Source organism: Malus sylvestris, chromosome 11, assembly GCF_916048215.2.
Source record: "Malus sylvestris chromosome 11, drMalSylv7.2, whole genome shotgun sequence".
In the NCBI taxonomy this organism is placed as follows: domain Eukaryota; kingdom Viridiplantae; phylum Streptophyta; class Magnoliopsida; order Rosales; family Rosaceae; genus Malus; species Malus sylvestris.
The window spans coordinates 12,398,502-12,417,803 of NC_062270.1; the positions used below are offsets into that span (position 1 = coordinate 12,398,502).

General features: G+C 35.1%; 1 protein-coding gene across 1 annotated transcript; it reads right to left on the reverse strand.

Annotated features, from left to right (window-relative positions):
* Nucleotides 1-6,126: 6,126 nt before the first annotated feature.
* LOC126588192 (exosome complex component RRP41-like) lies at nucleotides 6,127-9,833 on the reverse strand. Its single transcript, XM_050253258.1, has 7 exons — nucleotides 9,632-9,833; nucleotides 9,042-9,120; nucleotides 8,749-8,851; nucleotides 8,535-8,655; nucleotides 7,790-7,878; nucleotides 6,819-6,968; nucleotides 6,127-6,405 (listed from the first exon to the last, which is right to left on the reverse strand). Exons 1-7 carry the CDS (start codon nucleotides 9,771-9,773, stop codon nucleotides 6,313-6,315), a joined length of 777 nt encoding a protein of 258 aa, XP_050109215.1. The 5' UTR covers nucleotides 9,774-9,833; the 3' UTR covers nucleotides 6,127-6,312.
* Nucleotides 9,834-19,302: the final 9,469 nt, after the last annotated feature.

Here is a 19,302-nt window from a genome sequence, read left to right on the forward strand (position 1 = left end):
TAAAATAGCAGTTAACTTGATAGTTAGCCTAGCAAAGAGTCCAATAGTCTAATAATTTGTAACTTTAAGAATAGATGTTGCCAATTTCAAAAAGATACAATCAAACTGTTACTGATCATAGATCACATAGATGCAACATATGAATGTGGAGAACCTCTAATTCGAAGCAATATCGAGAATTAATCCAAAGCAATCGAGTTAAGAGTATTCATGGAGAAATTTTTTTTTTATCTAATTGTTACTGTCATTGTATTTTCTAATTATAGAAAAAGATCTTAAGTTCAATTTTAATGCGCTCTCAACTATGGAAAAAACATGAACTAAAAGTTTCTATAACTAAATCAAGTGAGTATTGAAAAACATCATGGATGTCTCACCATAGTCTACAACAACAACAACAACAAAGCCTTTTCCCACTAAGTGGGGTCGGCTATATGAATCCTAGAACGCCATTGCGCTCGGTTTTGTGTCATGTCCTCCGTTAGATCCAAGTACTCTAAGTCTTTTCTTAGACTCTCTTCCAAAGTTGTCCTAGGTCTTCCTCTACCCCTTCGGCCCTGAACCTCTATCCCGTAGTCACATCTTCGAACCGGAGCGTCAGTCGGCCTTCTTTGCACATGTTCAAAATCACCGGAGCCGATTTTCTCTCATATTTCCTACAATTTCGGCTACTCCTACTTTACCTCGGATATCCTCATTCCCAATCTTATCCTTTCTCGTGTGCCCACACATCCCACGAAGCATCCTCATCTCCGCTACACCCATTTTGTGTACGTGTTGATGCTTCACCACCCAACATATGTCTCACCATAGTCTAAAAAGAAAAATAGAAATGCACTTCAAATTTCATTTATGTATGCATTAAAAAAACACAACTTTATCCAAGAGTTGTATTAGTACCAAATGCCAGCTTGTTTGACAATAAAGAGGAAAACCCTCCACTTCTTAGTGTTCTATGAATCTGTATTTTCTTGTATGTATTTGTCCCAAGGCCCACGCGGCATTACGTACGGCACCGAAATATTTAAGATTTGAGGTTGGAATGAGGATTTTCTTTGTATTCTCTTTGTGAGGATTTTGAGAATTTTCTAATCACATCTGTTCATTGTACATCATTCAATTAGTTTTCGTCAAATGCTGTTTATATTTCATTTTAAATAAAAAATTTATAATAATTTCTGACCGTAAAATATATAATGAATGAATATACTTGAAGGATCTTCGAAATCTTCGCACACAGCTTGAGGTTGATGAATATATGGCCCCCTTGACCCACTTGACGGTGACCCATTTATTGACTTTTTGACTTTCGGCTTTCTAGAGAGAGCTACCTACCAAACCTGAAGAACTTGGACTAAATCAATCAAAGAATCCGCCCTTAATTTCCACATTGTGAGGAAAAAAGGTAGAGACTTCAATGGCTTTGTGTGTCCTTTACGAGAGCAATTTGTATGAGATGCGTACATCGTCAAATTAGCACTTCGTCCGAATCATACAAAGATAACAAACAAAACAAATTGTATTATTTGTACAAAATACCACTATAACAGTGTATTTTTATCATATGCAAGTCCTTCTTATCTTTACGTGTCCAACCACCAACCACAATTGACTTTGGCACTTTTGTTAATTTTTCAGGCTATATTAATCCCATCAATTATATACAGTTAATCAGTATTGCTTTATTTTTATTTTTGTTTTGTTTTATTATTATTTTTGCTTTATTTTTTTTATTATTATTATTATTTTTTGTTTTGTTTTAACTAGTTAAGAAAATAAGATTGACTCTAGGGAAAGAGAACTGCATTTGGGTTTGGTTGGTGGCACAAGTACGTACGTACCCGACTCGTATCTAAATCCTAAACCCACACTACGTCCATCATCCATTTATAGTATGGAATGAGAGTAACAGACAGTCAGAGGCCGTTGCAGGACTACCAATAGTAGTGGTCAGGTTCTATCAATTAAGCCCAAAAATGAAGGGTATGTATTGAGGAAAACCGCCCCTATTACTTACTGAGTGGATAACTAGGGTTTAAGGCAGACACTGATTTAGGCAAATTGATTTGAGCAATATGCTCCATTCACTTATATCAAGTTCGAATCTCCATTTGCATAATTCATATGAATTTAATGTAATTATATTGAGCTATTAACTAATTAAGGGTTTGCATGCATGAAGGTTAGGACGTCTAAATTTACAGATCATCACATACTTATTCTTTTATTGTTGGGACACTTTTGCGTCGATTTATGTTCAAGTTTCTAACTAAGATTCTAAAATTTCAATTATATAATGACCCAAAAATAAAAACTTCCATAAAAACTTATCCTATCCATGAATGCCGGCCATGAAAGTTGATTTGGATTAGAGAACAAAGGAAAACTAATAAAAAAAAGGCTTCAAAACTTTGCATTTTAACAAAAAATCACCTAATAACTTTATTTAATGATAAGGACTAGAAAATTTAAAAAATAAAAATAAATAAAAAAAAGGAAGCATTGGCCCAACGCCTCCCACCTAGTATCGTTAAGTTTCATAAACAGTGTAATAAGTTTTATAAATAGTGTAGTAAGTTTCATAAACAGTATGTGTGAGGAGGTGCAGGTCCCGCGTGCCAATTTTTTTTAAATTTTTTTAAATATTAAAATTTAAGTTCTTTTGTCATTTTTATTAAAATTGAAGAGTTTTTCATTAAAATTTAAGTCTTTTTTATTAAATAAAGTTATAACATGATTTTTTATTAAAATAAATTTAGTCCAAGCTCTTTTTATAAAAGTTCCCTTAGAACAATGCTAAAAATATTTTTAATTTTTTAGTCGTTTTTCAACTTTTAAATCACCACAACATAACTCGATAATTAAATTTAAAATTAAATATAAATTGGCGGATGTGCTAGTAGGGGTGAAATTTTTTGCCAAATGACCGTGCCAACCGTACCATACTGATTTTGTGCCAATCGGTAATGGCACGGTCTAAATTTTTTTGGTAGGGTATTGATATTCGATATCATTACCACGGCATTACCATACTATACCGAAACATATAAATATATATAATATATAAAAATAATAATGTATTTAATATTTCAATATTAGAAAAAGAAACCATTCAGATGCCTCTCACTCCCACCTAAATCAACCACTAGCCACATACCAAATCCCCCACAACACCCCAAACCCACCTTCAAAATTCCACCCTTATGAATATAAACTGGGAGAGCAGTACATGAACCCAAAAAAGTGAAAAAAAACGAATCGGCCTTGAATTGGGTTGAAGGAAAAAAATCAAATTGTGGTCCAAAAAAGTGGTCTAAAACGAAGTAGTAATTTATCATTATCATACCATACAAATCAAATTATTTGGCTTACCGAAAGTTTGGTATAATAATAATAATCAATTTCGTCATACCAAAAGTTTAGTATGGTTATTGGTACGAGAGTTTTGGTACAGTAACCGTACCCAAACCACCCCGACACGCAAGACCAGGTTACTATTATTGAACCAATGGTAAGTTTTCGACAAAAAAAAATCCAATGGTAAGTGGAAAGGCGGTTAGATGATATCAGGAACTTGACAACGTCTTCCTGTCCCTGACTGTATATTATACATTGCCGGTGGGGGTACATTCATAAATTCAAACAACTCTTTGGGCCAATTTAAAAAGTTGAAAATATTTGTTTAATGATGATGATCAGTTCCTTAATTAAAAAAAATAGATTATCAAGACTAATCCGACAAGCCAGCGAGATCTCGACCCCTCCCACATGCTGGCATGTAGTTGAAGGCCACCTTACCACCCAACATTGGAATTAAACATGCTTTTGGTTTTATTTTTAATAAATTAAGATGTATTTATTATTTAATTTCATGTGGCCAATCGTGATTTTGGTATTAATCGACAATGATAAATAATAAATATGTCTATGGATCTTAAGAACATTGAAGGTACAGTAAGTACAAATTTGAAAAAGTATGAGACTACAATAAAGCAAGTTATGTTAATATTTGCTCTTATTTGTTTATTTTCTTTGGATAGATGATGAGATTAGTTAATCCATCACATTGATGTGTTTAATGCATGGCACTATCAAACTAATTAAGTCACGTTAAGGAATGCGAGGCACTAATTGGGCCCGGGCTCCCACCACATTCCGGACTCGATTTTACTATAGCACAATATTATCCGTTTTTTTGTCCCGACCACGCCCTCACGGTTTTGTTTATGGGAACTCACACAAGAACTTCCCAATAAGTCACCCATCATGGGATTGCTCTTGCACGAACTTGCTTAACTTCGGAGTTCCGATGGAACCCGAAGCCAGTGAACTCCCAAAATGCCTCGTGCTAGGTAAAGATGAGAATATACATATAAGGCTTACAGGATCCACTCCCCTGAACGATGTGGGATGTTACACTAATAGTTCAAGGGATTATGAACACTTATTATTATACCCGATCGCGGTTTAAGTTTTACATCCCCTAATATTGTTTGTATCAAAATAATATTAAAGAAAAAAATCTAGCTTAAAGGTTTAACTAAAAATCAATGAGGTTTGAGTCAATGAATATTAGTGGCTAAGAACCAAAACCGAATTTCTCAGTTCAAAAACGCGGTTAGGTTCATTTAAAACATCTTTCATATGGATGTGTCAATGATAAAAGTATTAGTGGCTAAGAACCAAAACTGAATTTCTCAGTTCATTTATTTGTTCACTCAAATAAAAATGTACTTTTTGATTAAGAGGTTTGAATCAAGAGCTACATCCATGTTTTTTTTTTTTTTTTAAACAAACGATATTATCTATACTTAGAGGGTAGGGTGTGGGCTAAGCTTCATACTAGAGCCTGAGCTAGCCATAATAATATGGTTCAAATTCGTCTTTAGCGAGAATTAAACATAAAGCTTCTCACGTATAAGTGAAGAGAAATACTACTAAATCGTAGTACTAAGTGACAGAGCTACATCCATATTAGAATGGTTGCTTATCCAATTCAGAAGGTTATCCTATCCTTGTAGAGGAACTACCATACTAATATCATAATTTCCCTTAATCATTATTTTAGTTATTTCTACTTTTGTCCGTTTTGTTAAAAGAGATATCGAGCTTGATTCTCTCTTATAACATAAAAGAAAGACACATTGACATTATTTATGGATTGATAAGCAATAATCTATTCATTGCACAAATCAAAATACTAGTAGCTTGATTCTCTCTTATAATATAAAAAAATTGAAAATAAAACATTAAAAGCATATCTATTTATTTGGCGCTCTTGATTCAAACCCCCAAATTAGTGATCATATATTTTTTGATCATCGAATGACTAAGAGAATATTCTGACGGTGACTGTAAACAAGCCTTGTGCTAGCCTTAATCAATCATAACAACTCATTGGGTGTACATGTCCTTCATGTTGGAATGCCCATTCGTTAGTGAACAGACTGGAACTGAACAGCTATGGACCCCAAAGGACAGGAGTCTCCACCGCACACGTGTGCCCGACCCACTGGAACTGAAGAACCAATATAACATAAAACATGCACGGTTAATCGTTTATCTTTTTGCTTGAGAATTTGTTTAAAGTGTTTAGTGTTAAAGCGGATATTTCACATCGTTACTTCACATGTCATAGAATAAGAGTAGGATCACGAAAAAACATATCATTCCTTTATTATATTATAACATGTAGAGTATCGCTTGTATATCCAGCAATTGAAAAAATCTCTCCTGCTGGCACTTAATTTTCAACCACAAAATCTTCATTTTTTTTCAGTTGTTGCACAATAATTATACCAAATTATTGGATTGGGTCATTGGTTTTGTACAATATTGTAACAATATGTGCAAGCTAAAGTTTTTTGTTGATTTAAATTCCAATGAGGAAGCAATTGATCGATCAGATACTGATCGATCAATTACGTATCTGATCGATCAATTACAAAACCAGTATCTGATCGATCAATTGCACAACAATTTTGTAATGCCTCTAGTTAGCCCAACATAAAGAGGAAGTTGTTAGACATGCCTTCCAATTCTCCCTACTGAAAGAGAGAGTGCCTGATGACATTTTTTTCGACGTCAAGAATTTAAGACATGTTTGGAGAAAAAAGGGAGAAAAGATACATAATAAGGGTCAAATTTAGGATTACTCAACAATTTTGCTTACAACTTACAAGAAAAACTAATGATAGAAAATCGACAAAAAATTATCCAACTCTTCCAAGATAGAGAATCAAGTCCTTGCAAAGTTGCAAGCCTCCATTCTTCCAAGGTAGAATTATCGGTTACAACCTTCCACGCATGCCCTCATGTTTCTTCCAAGGCCGAATTAGTCCCTTTCAAGCATGCCCTCATGATCACCACAAGCTTTGCGCAGGCATCCAGGCATATTTGCATTCCCTACTTGCAAAAACTATGTTAGTATTGTAGCCGCATCCATCTTTGTCAAACCGTAGCAGATATATGTTACCCCTCAGATTGGCCTATTGAAATGACCTTCCTACGGATTTTAGTGTATTCCGAAAATATTAGTGAATCAAGTGTCAAGAAGTTGTGTGAAATCGACCTAGAAAACATACTTTGACATTATAACCACCTCGTTGACTTTAAATGAAAGAGTTTTATCAACTAAAAGTATTGAAACTGACATGTAGCATGCAACAGCCAACCAAACAAGATCTTAAAGATGAACTTGCATGCATGCTTAATGCTATTTTTTACCATTCTCCCAGCTAGAAATAACGATCAGAAGTTCTTTGATCAAACAACATATGATACAATACAACAAAGAATAAATCAGCTATCTGTCGTACCTCATTAACTTTTGGGGTTGACCATTCCCCAGTAATAGTTAGTTGAGTGACCTCGTAGCGAGAAGGTATACAAGTCAGCATTAAGCTTCCATCTTGGTAGCTTTCCTCCTCCAAAATAGGATCGATAACAAGGTTCTTTCCGAGACAAGACTGAACCAAAAACAGAAAAACCATAAGTGACGAAAATCGAAGTGGACGGAAACAACTTTGATATGGACGTCACTACAACGCACTTCATTAGTAAATCTAAAGACAAACCTATGAACTTCCATAAATTTGTGCTACATGACAGCTGATAGCACAGCATACTATTTACAGCCTCTGTGCCATAAACATTTTAGTGGCAAATTATTTTTCTTACACGCATGAGTGTAAGAGTCAGTTTAGCAGACTTCAAACCATCTAGTACCAGAAAGAAGAAAACATCTTCCAAGAAACCAAGAAATTAATGTTTAATAAAGCCATGGTATATACTCGCCAGCAATTTAGTATGTTAGATATCTACCAAAGTGACAGATTCATATATTCACAAACATGTGTACATGCACACACAAGAAATGCCATCTCGATATTTAAGCAGAAAATACCATAAATATAAATCATAAGAATTCTTCTCCAAAATAAATACTTACAGTACTGTACTATATGAATATAAACAAAAGGAGAAAACTTAGCAGTAATCTTGCTATTTAGTGGACTAGCCATAAGAATAGAATAAATACAAAGTGATCATCAGGGATCGAATTTTGTGCTCAGTACTGTGCCACGTGCTCAAGTTTTACAGGTCTCAATTCTTGCATATTCTGTACCGGGCAATTTGTGCATAAATATGATGATTGCACAATAGTAAATGAAAATAACAAGAAAAACAAATGTTGAGCAAGGTAAGAGATTCAGTAACAAAATATTTGATCTAAACTTGATTATGAAGAAAAAGTATAGAAGGCCCCATTTATAGGCTAGGTGCATACCACAGAAACCGAAGCAACAAGGTCATACATCATTATCCCGGCATCTGCTAGGGCAAGGCTAGCACATGATATGATTACAGGAAAATCACCTGCAACCAAAATGAAAGAGCTTATAACCATGCACAACGAACTGAATGGCACAAATGAAGACACAACCAAATGATCGGTGGCAGAAATGCACCGATAATATAACAACATAAAAATCATTCTTATATCTCAATTCTGGTCGCAAATGACTTGTCTATAATTCTAATTGCTTATCAATTATACATCTTTATTAACACAATGACATTATCAAACTCATACAAGCAGTCAATTACATGTCAGCTCGTGAGCTAAGTAAGAGGTAATTTCAAACAATTATAATTTTTCCCCAAGCAAAAACCTTAGTGCGCCAAACTTGAGTCCAAGGAATAACAGAAAAGTGACTGTGGACACTGAACACCGCAAGTCATGGCCAGCACCTTTACATTCAAATGGTGAGATTCTTTTATGTAGGAGAAATAAACAAAAAAAAAGTACACGCATTCAGAAGTTTACATGTTATATATTGACATACACATAAACATTGAACACAAACATCTACATTGACATAGCAGGAGTATAATCATATTTGTTCCACTTCAAATTCTCTCCTCTGTTATTTCTGTTCATTCCTTTTCTACACATTAATTTGTCCTCAACCTAAACATACAATGGCAGAAAGAACAGAAGTTTAAACGTTAAAAACCAATCGAAAACTTACTGCCTCCAGATTCCAACACCAATGCAAAAACATCCACAGTAGTCTTGGGGAAAGTTTCCAATATTATTGCACCCTCTAAAGCTTTATGAAGCATTGAAGAAAATTCTTTGTGGTCCAACCCCTAGAAAATCAGGAGTTCAAATATTAGTAAAGTGGTTTAAAAAAGAGTGGTTAAAAAGAGGATTAGAAGATACATTAACACAAACTTATTTACCTGTCCACGAACTGGGGTAGCAAAAGTTGTATAGCTGACATCGCAATTTAAGCGTCCTATATCACTGTACATCATTGCCTTCTTACTCTCTCTTGGCCCAAATCTAAACCAACCAAGACAAATGAAATATCACGCATGGTTCATCGTCTCTCTTTGCATTTTAAATCATATGGTGTTGCACTTACTCTCATGAAAAAAAAAAAAGAAGTAAAAACAGTGAACTTATGATAGAAATGTAATTAGTAGAGCTAAAAGCCAGCGAGAATATGAATTTATAAATCAGATACACTCACACAGAAACAATGACCTTGGTATTTCCAAACTCTGCATAAGCTGATCCTGAAGCACAATTTACAGCACCAGTCTTGAAAACTGTAAATTACCAACAACCTGTTAGAGGAGTCCTATTCTGTTTCTCTCCTAATCCACATGACTCGGGCAGACTACACATGCGCTTGTCGTAGGTTCAGCAAATCAAACACGCATCTATCCCACATTACATCAAATTCATACATTTGTACCTCCCCAACAGAAGAGTATTTTGAACCCCGAAAATGGATTAACACGAATGAATAACACAACCAATCAATACAACAGAGCAACAAAATCCCAACAGCATCGAGCAGTATATCGAAAGAAGGACGACGCTGTACAGATTGATTATCCAAGTTAGACCAAACTAAACCACATTCATTAAAAAGTAAAATCCCTCTTAAGCTGATTAACCAATTCAATAACTCCATATTTGGACATGCAAAAGCAATAAAACAACAACAACCCACAACAGAAAATCCATGAAAATCATCCACAAAAATAAAAATAAACGAGTAAAGGAATTAAATTTATGTGAAAACAAAATAAGGGGAAGTAATAGAAGGCTTACAGGCAGGTCGGCATTGGTGGAATTCACGGCCGTCGGAACGGACCCAATCAACGTCGTCGTTTCCGAAAATTAGGGATTTGGCCTTCTGGGTCGTCAGAGACGGCGCGTAAGTGCTCGGGGTTGCTCCTCCTTTCCCGGCCATCTCGTGTTACTGTGTGCTGCTACTTCGAGCCTTTTCGTTTGTCCTTCTCCACCTTTAAACGGTACGTTTTGCTCTCTGTGGTTGGTGCATCAGTGGGTGGGTCGGACTTTGCCCGTGCTTATTACTCTTTTGGGCTTTTATTGAAGGCCTATTAGAGGAATTGAATATGCAACTAAACCTGCGGTTTTTCTTCCGGGCCACCCAAGGCACCTGACGTAGGCTTTAGGTTCAGGGTTTAGGGTAGAACAGGTCATCAAGTTCGCAGCCAGGCCCACCCACGAGTGATGCCATTGCCACCAACAACTCTCTTTATGGCAATATTTTTGCTTACCACCCTCCAGTGATGGTAATTTCATTGTCACCACTATATCTATCACCGTTAGATGAGTTTAAATTTTGACATCAGTGTAGTGAATAGACACAAATCTCAAAATTTAAACTCATTCAAACAGAATAAATAGAGTGGCGAACATTACTCTTACTTGAGTGTAGTGAGCAAAAATGCACTTCTCACCCAACCCCCTCCCAAAAAAACAGAACAGCAGTGATGTAATCAAAGCAACCCCATATTCTCAAACGGCTGCCCATTCGCCTAAACGCAAAGTCTAACATCAATCGCAGCCAGTCCAGTCGCCACTATTTTTTTCAAGCAGTTGGGGTTGGCTGATGGATGGTTATGTGTTTTTCTATTCAAAAATATTATTCGCACATTGCCCATTTTGTACACACGACTGCCGACTTCTCAGTTTTGAATTATTTTGCAATATAATAGCCTATTGCAAGTCATCCATTCACTCTCTTCAGCCACACATTCATATCTAACTCTCATTAATTGGTACCAAAGAGTGCGTTTATTTCACCTTCTTGGGTGAGAGTGTGTGTGTGAACTTGGGGACTCATTAAGAAATCTCCAATGAAGAGGGCTAAAAGTCCAAAAGGCAAGCTAGCAAAATGTAGCCATCCTCTTAGGCCTTTTATGGTGTTCAGCTCCTTAGTTGCAATAATTAATTCAAACTCAACAATTAGATTTGAAAGCATCCAAAGGTAGTTTAATTAAATGAACCAATAAATTTAAAATATAAAGTTCGGTCGTACCCAGTGCACAAGGCTCCCGCTTTACGCAGGGTCTGGGAGAGGTGAATGTCGGCTAGCCTTACCCCCATTTATGAAGAGGCTGCTCCCAAAAATTTAAAATATAAAGTTAAAATAGTAAATTATCGAGAAGGTTATGCTTAGCTCCTTTGGTTGGAAACATTATATGAATATGACCTATCACTGTTCATTTAAAAATAATTTTTTATAGGGCTATAATTATGGATTAGGCCATGTTTAGCCATTTTGATTAGAGATGGTCTTAGGTCGTCAAAATTTAGTATGCGCTGAAGCATAGGAAATAGGTATTTTCGAAAAACAAAAAGGGGAATTTTAGTTACTAAGCTACAGTGGTGTCAGCGGTGTAATCTAATGGATCCACAACGGCATGGCCGACGGTGATGATCCTGCTACTGAATCGGAGAAGAATATGGCTGGGCTATCATTGTATCATGATTTCTATATTGCTATATTTAATTTGGAAGAGGATAAGGAATTTGTACTTAATGGTCGGTCCATGGATAGTTGCTCACCATTATTTGACGGGAAATTTGGAAAAGTAACCATATTTTAGACCCCATATAGAATTATAGCCATCATTTTAATTTTATGATAATTCTAACCAAAACTTAATGTAAAAGTACTAATATACGCTTAATGACAAAAAATTCCCCATTGCTCTTAACCATGAAAAAACAACAATTAGTTGAGATCTTGAAGCATAAAAGAGGTAGCCTCTTAAATACTACCGAATACCCCTACTCTCGAACCCCTCCATTTCTTACACTTTTTTTTTTAATCAATATATATATATATATATATATATATATATATATATATATATATATATATATGGGGTAGATATAGATATTCAAGTGTAATTAGAGAACGTAAAAATTGAAGATAACCCAGTAAACTAAACATAAAAATTAATCAAAAACTGAATCTTCGAAGCAAAATTTGAATCTAAAAATAAAGGAGCAAAAACTCTTTTAAGCTAAAATCTGTGTGAGGTTTTTCTGCTAAACTGGTGATTGAAAATATAAAAGCCAATAATGTAATAAATCCCGAATAATATAAAAGCCAATAATGTAATAAATTCCGAAGAAAAACATTCACATCATGCGCTGGAATGGAGTCTAATTGGATTCTTGCAAGTTTGGCGATTGTGGCATGTCCCACCACAGTGACTGCACTTTTTCACTATCCTTTCCTCCCCTTGAGATGGGATTCTGTTTGTCTTGCGTCTTCCAGATACAACTTGTCTAACTGGAGGTAACACAACTTTATTCTGCACCTCTTCTGGCACACTCAATTCACTCTTGTTTCCAACCAGCCAAACTGGCTTTGCATACGCTAGCACAACCACATTGGCTGTGTAGAATTTGGAGCACATATTGTACACTAATGTGTTGTGAATTCAACATGCAGCAGTTGCATGGACACATGGAAGTTGGTCGACATCAAACCTTCTACATGTGCATGTCTTGGCATTTAGGTCAACTATATGATATAAGTTTGTCTCATGTACTTGCAATGCATAGTGATTAATGGAAGATACTTGCATAGTTGTCAACCATGTGATTTTTTTGTTTTTAAATGCACACACAATACCTTGAAGAAACACCAAAACCGAGAATATGTCTAACTCAAAACTCATATCTATTGAAGTCTCACTAATCTAGGCATTGTCTTGAAGAACTTGACTTGGTTATTCATCACCTAAAATGTCATCATTCTCTTGAATTGCCACTGTTGGTGATGGGGAACTGCATGCTGGGTGTTCATCTTTAAGTTCATTTAGAGGATATGTTGTGACATATAACAAAATCTTGTCGGGTTTGCAGAAAGACTTCCACATACCCAACTAGTCACATCGTCATTGTCTACAATCTCCGTCATATTTTATGATAGGATTTTTAGGTACCTTCGCAAAGAGGTTAAAATCACACAAAATCCTTGCAAGAGAACATGGTAGTTGCAGTATAAACGGCGCAAACAATGTCGTTTTCTGCTGGGATTGTTTAAATTAATGAATGAAAAACCCTAATCCTAGTTAATTATCTGAAAATAAAAATTGGAAAATGTTGATTTTGAATTTAAAAGTAATTAAAAACGAATTTTAATAAAAGTAATTTAGGAAAAACAACTAATAACCAATTAAAAAGGAAACAAATCAAAGAGAAAAGGTTTTGAGAAACAAATTTAGAAAAGCACTAGGGTTCTGCCGTCCTCCTAACAATCCTACGTAATTATTCTAATTTCTTACGAATTACACATGCATATTTTGAAGGTTAGGCTTTTTTAAAATATATCCTATTTGGAACCTCCAACATAGAACGTATATTTAACATGCAACATGTCCATGGCATCCATATCGGATGTGAACATGCAAGACTCATTAAGTTTTGTGAAAACCTTTTAAAAAAATCATATAACTCTTAAGACGTGTCGTCCATCCTAAATAGTTACACATGTTAACCACAAGAAGCCTTAGTCAATTTTAGGGGCAACCCTCCACCAAAATTGCATCAAATTACTTTTCTAAATATCCTAATGGTCGTGAATAACTAAGACAAATAGATAGTTTAAACCAGTAATTAACAATCCAAAACTTGCATGCATAAATTCATAAGAAAATTAAAAAGAGACTACATTTTCTTGCTAAGGATCATGGCCTCACCCTAGCAAAGAGAATTAGTTACGCATATTGATAATAAAAATCACAAAGTCTTTATTAAAAATAGAAAAAGAATGAAAAAACCTTGAAAGTATAAGTCTTGAAATCTCTAAGCTTTGCCCAAAATCTTCTCTCCAAAAATTGCATAAAAGAGAACCCTAGGGGCGGCCAAAAAGGCTTATTTATACTACTCTAATTAAAATCCTCCTAGTAAAGTTCTTAGAATAAGACTAGGAAACCTAATAAATTGAAATAAAATAGGAAACATAATCTTAAATTAACTTGGTAAATTTGCCCAAAAATCTAAACAACCATGTTTTGGACCCAATTCAGCTCCAAAACTGGCCCAAATAGTTGGATTTAAAGCTTGGGCTATTCTGAACACTTCTCTAGAAGGCCACAAACCCATCTAAGGTCATCTTGGGCTTCAAAAATGCAGTTTAAGCCTCAAAACATCACTTTCCAAGAACGCACACCGCTCCTCTAATAAATCGTCAAAAAATAACCGCTTGGTAGAAAAAATCCCAAATTAAAATGAATACGCCAAGAGACACACGAACATCCTCCAATTTGGATCGCTCCAAAATTTGTCTGTTTGGTCATATTTTGCTCTAGATGAAGTTGAATGTCCTACATTGAAAATATAAAGCAAAGTATCAAAATTCTACCAAAATAATTACCAAATTATACTAAGAATAGGGTAAAATATATAATATAATATTGACTCATCAAAATACCCGCAAACTTAGCTTTTTTCTTGTCCTCAAGCAAAATAAAACTAGAAAACAAAAATAAAAGCTAACAAACTAGAAACTTAACTAAAACTAAATGACAAAAATTTTCACCTTCAAGTTGCAATACATAGAAAACGTTAAAAATCAGAATATATTTTCAAAAGTTTCAGCTAATCCCACTATAAAGTCTAAGCCATTTAGAAGTGATTGGAAAAGAATTCACAAACTTCCTTTGGTGTAAAGTGAACCAACATAGCTAAGGAGACTCGACTAAAACCCTTACTCCTTGTCCATTTATTTCGCACATACTTTATTTAAATATAACTGTTATATATATATATATATTTTTTTTTTCTTCTTATTTTCGATTTTTCTATTTTTTTTCTTCATCTTTTCTTCTTCTTCTTCTTCTTCTTCTTTTTTTATTTTTTATCTTTTTCAGTAATAGTAATGGTCATGCAATGTCAATTCCCTGTAGCTTTCTCTCCAACCTATGTAACGAGCTTTAGGTCAATGACTCCCAAACCACAAAGGTTTTAGGGCACTAGGTGTAGAACACCCCTAAGGGCTTATTAACTTGAGTTGAAAAGGCAACGAAACCAACTAACCATCCTGCCCCATGCTAAGACTCTATCGTTTGACGAGAGAATCACTCCTGATTAGGCAGGACTGGCCTGGTTACTAGGTAAAGCCTCGGGTGGAACAATTATTACTTTATTCATAACAATAGCTAACTTTACTTAGCTAAGAAAATAAATTAAAATACACTTAGACTAAAAATAAGTGTTTCAATCTCACTCCCTGCAAGCCATGTTGATGTGAATGTGCAAGGTTTCAAAGTATAACTCATGAATTAGTGTCTAAGCAACGATAAATAGAAAAGACTCTACTATGGGATTAACATTCACCATGTCCTTTTTTTTCTAACGTTTAAATAATCTATGGATATTAACTTAAAAAGAATGAAAATTTTGTTTTAACTTGACCCAAAAATTAAAATCCTAAAATTTTACTTTCCCACCCCCAAACTTATTTCACATTTTGTCCTCAAGGTGTGGAAAATGAAATAAACGAAAAAGAACAAAAATAATAAATCCTAAAATAAAACGTACAACAACTAACATAGATAAATGAAATAAACTAGGACAATAAAAACAACACTTTAATATGGAACTGAATAACAACACTTTCTGCTCTGGTTGGAAATCTTTTCCGAGAATTTGTTTGTCATGGAATGCTTTTGTTTTGTCTTTGTATATGCATGCATTTTCATAAGCCTCAATACGAATTTCCTCAAGCTCATTGAGCTACAACTTATGTTTTTCCCATGCTGAATCATAAGCAAAATTCAACTCTTTAATAGCCCAAAACGCTTTATGCTCTAGCTCCATAGGTAAATGACAGGCCTTGCCATACATGAACCGAAATAGGGACATCCCAATCGATGTTTTAAATGCTGATCTGTAGGCCCAAAGTGCATCATTTAATTTCAAACTCTAGTCTTTACGAGTAGACCCAACTGTTTTCTCTAAAATATGCTTTATTTCCCTTTTTGAAACTTCAACCTGCCCTGATGTTTGTGGATGATAAGGAGTGGCAACACGATGAGATATCCCATATTTTGCAAGCAACGCAACAAACTGTTTATTAATAAAATGTTTTCCCCCATCACTAAGTATAACTCACGGGATTATAAACCATGGAATAATAACCCCTTGAAGGAATTTCAGAACTTCTGATCCTTGATTGGTTGGTGCTGCAGTAGCCTCAACCCACTTAGAAACATACTCAACAACCACTAAGATGTATTGATTGCCATGTGACTATGGGAATGGTCCCATAAAATCTACACCCCAAACATCGAATAATTCAACTAAAATACCATGTTGTGGCATCTCATTTCGTTTGGATTGATTTCCCACTCTTTGAAACTTATCACAAGCTTTGCACCAATGGTTGGCATCCTTAAAAGGTGATGGCCAAAACAACCCACTCTGTAATAATTTTTTTGTTGTCCTCTTGGGCCCAAAATGTCCACCACGTGCATAGTAATGGGCAAATTTCAACATACTCTCTTGCTCCCTTTTACGAATACAATGCCTTATAATCTGATCTAGACAACATTTGTATAAATATGGCTCATCCCAAAAATAATGTTTAACATCTGCTAAAACTTATTTTTCTGCTGAAACGAAAAATCAGGAAGTAACGCTCATTTTACCGAATAATTCACAAAATCAGCAAACCACAGGGTTCTGTTGTGGATAATGTAAAGTTGTTCATTTGGAAAACTTTCACTCAATGGGAGTGAATCTTCTTCAACAATAGTTGGAAGAATTAACCTTGATAAATGGTCAACCACCACATTTTCACTACAATTTTTATGTCAAATTCTTGAAGCAAAAGAACCTAACGAATTAATCTAGGCTTAGCATCTCTCTTAGACAACAAATATTTAACGGCAGCATGATCAGTATAAGCAATGACCATAGCTCCAACCAAATGCGACCGAAACTTCTTTAAAGCAAATACAACTGCCAATAATTCCTTTTGTGTGGTTGCATAGTTGAGCTGTGCATCATTGAGAGTACGACTTGCATAATAAATGACATAAGGAATCTTGTCTTTACACTGCCCTAAAATTGCCTTAACGACATAATTTGAAGCATCACACATCAACTCAAACGGTAAGCTCCAATCCGGGACTAAAGTTAGAAGTGTCTTCAACCTATTGAATGCCTCTAAACAATCTACATCAAAATTGAAAACTGCATCCTTAGCCAATAAATTACATAAAAGACGGCTAATCTTAGAGAAATCTTTGATGAACCGTCCATAAAAACCTCTATGCTCAGGAAATGACCTCACACTCTTGACCATGGTGGGAGGTGGCAATTTGTCAATAACGTCAATCTTAGCCTTATCAACTTCAATTCCCTTGTTGGAAATTAAGTGGCCTATAACAATACCTTACTTAACCATGAAGTGACACTTTTCCCAATTTAACACCAAGTTTGTCTCTTGACATCGTTGAAGAACCAAAAATAAATTTTGTAAGCATTGGTTAAACAAATCCCCAAATATTGAAAAATCATCCATAAACACTTCTACAATCTGCTTAACCAAACCAAAGAAAATATTCATCATACAACGTTGAAAAGTAGCCGGTGCATTACATAACCCAAACGGCATCCATTTGTAAGCAAATGTTTCAAAAGGACAAGTAAAAGTTGTTTTCTCCTGATCTTCCGATGCAATTGGAATATGATTGTACCCGAAATAGCCATCTAAGAAACAATAAAATGTTCGCCAAGCCAATCTTTCCAACATTTGATCAGTAAAAGGTAAAAGAAAGTGATATTTTATGGTTACTGAATTAGGCTTCCTATAATCAACACACATGCTCCAGCCAGTAGTTAAACATGTAAGAACCAGCTCATTGTTATCATTCTTGACTATCGTAATTCCAGTATGCTTAGGCACAACCTGTGTAGAACTCACCCATTGGCTGTCTAAAATTGGGTAAATCATAATTGCGTCAAGAAGTTTCATTACTTCAGTTCAAACCACTTCCTTCATGATTGGATTAAGGCACCTTTGGGCATCAACTATGGGTTTAATGCCTTCTTCCATTAAAATTCTATGCATACAAATAGTTGGGCTGATTCCTTTAATATCTGCAATAGTCCACCCCAATGTATCCTGATATTTACGCAACACTCTAAGCAATTTTTCCTCTTCAAAAGGTGTCAAGTTTGCTGCAATAATAACTGGCAGCGTCTAGGCAACGCCTAAATACAATATTTCAAGTGTTCGGGCAAATGTTTCAGCTCTAATTTTGGTGGCTGTAATTTGGACGGATTTAATGGATGTTTTGGCTTTCCCAAACTTTGATAAACATGTCTCCATTTAGACAAAAATTTAGGCACGCTGTCTAGAGCTTGAACAACTTCTAGAATGTCTTCATCATATGTTTCTGCATCAAAGTTCCCATATAAAACCTGCTGCAAATGATCTTTTATTGAATGAGCCATATAATTTGCATGAACAAACCCATCCAACACATCAAAACGCATACAGTCAAGCATTTCTGCTGGCTGTTTGGCTGCTTTAAACAAATTAAAAACCACTTAATGATCTTGGACACTTAATGTTAAAGTTCCCGCTTCCACATCAATTAATGTTTTTGCTAGTGCCATAAATGGTCTATAAATCTTCATCCATGTCCGAAACAACAAAATATGCTGACAAGTAGAGATTGTCAACTTTGATGATCAAATCTTCGATGATGCCCCTAGGATATGTAACTGATTGGTCAGTTAATTGTAGGATAACTGAAGTAGGATTTAGCTCTCCTTGTCCTAGCTGCTAAAAAACAGAATAGGGCATTAGATTAATACTAGCACCTAAATAAATTAAAGCACGCTTAAAATCAGAATTTCCAATAGTGTAAGAAATAGTGAAACTCCTTGTATCTTTCTTTTTCGGGGGTAGTTTGTGTTGTAAAAATACACTACATTGTTCAGTGAGAATCACTTTTTTTAAGTCCACGAGTTTTTTCTTGTGTGTGCATACATTCTTCAAAATTTTGGCATAAGATGGAATCTTCTTAATAGCATCCAACAATGGTAGATTAATCTGAACATTGGCTAATGTTTGCATGAAATCTCTTAATTGTTGATCTGTGAGGTTTGGTTGTAACCTTTCATGATAGGGAAGAGGATGATCATAAACACGTTCTAATTTCTGTGCAGGGGCAAATTCTGAGTTGTTTGAAATATAGCCAGAAAAAGATGCAGAATATGTTTCTGCAGTTGTAGATACTGGGTTGTTAATTTATGCAGCTTTGTCCTTACTATCAATTTTTCTTTGTCACGATTATCGTAACTTTTTCCACTGCGTAAAGCTCTCACTGCATTGCAATCTATTGTACCCCTTGGATTAGGCACTATTTGACTAGGAAACTTCCATTTTTCCCTTTTCTGTAATATTACCTGCTAGCTGCCCAAATTGTCTCTCCAAA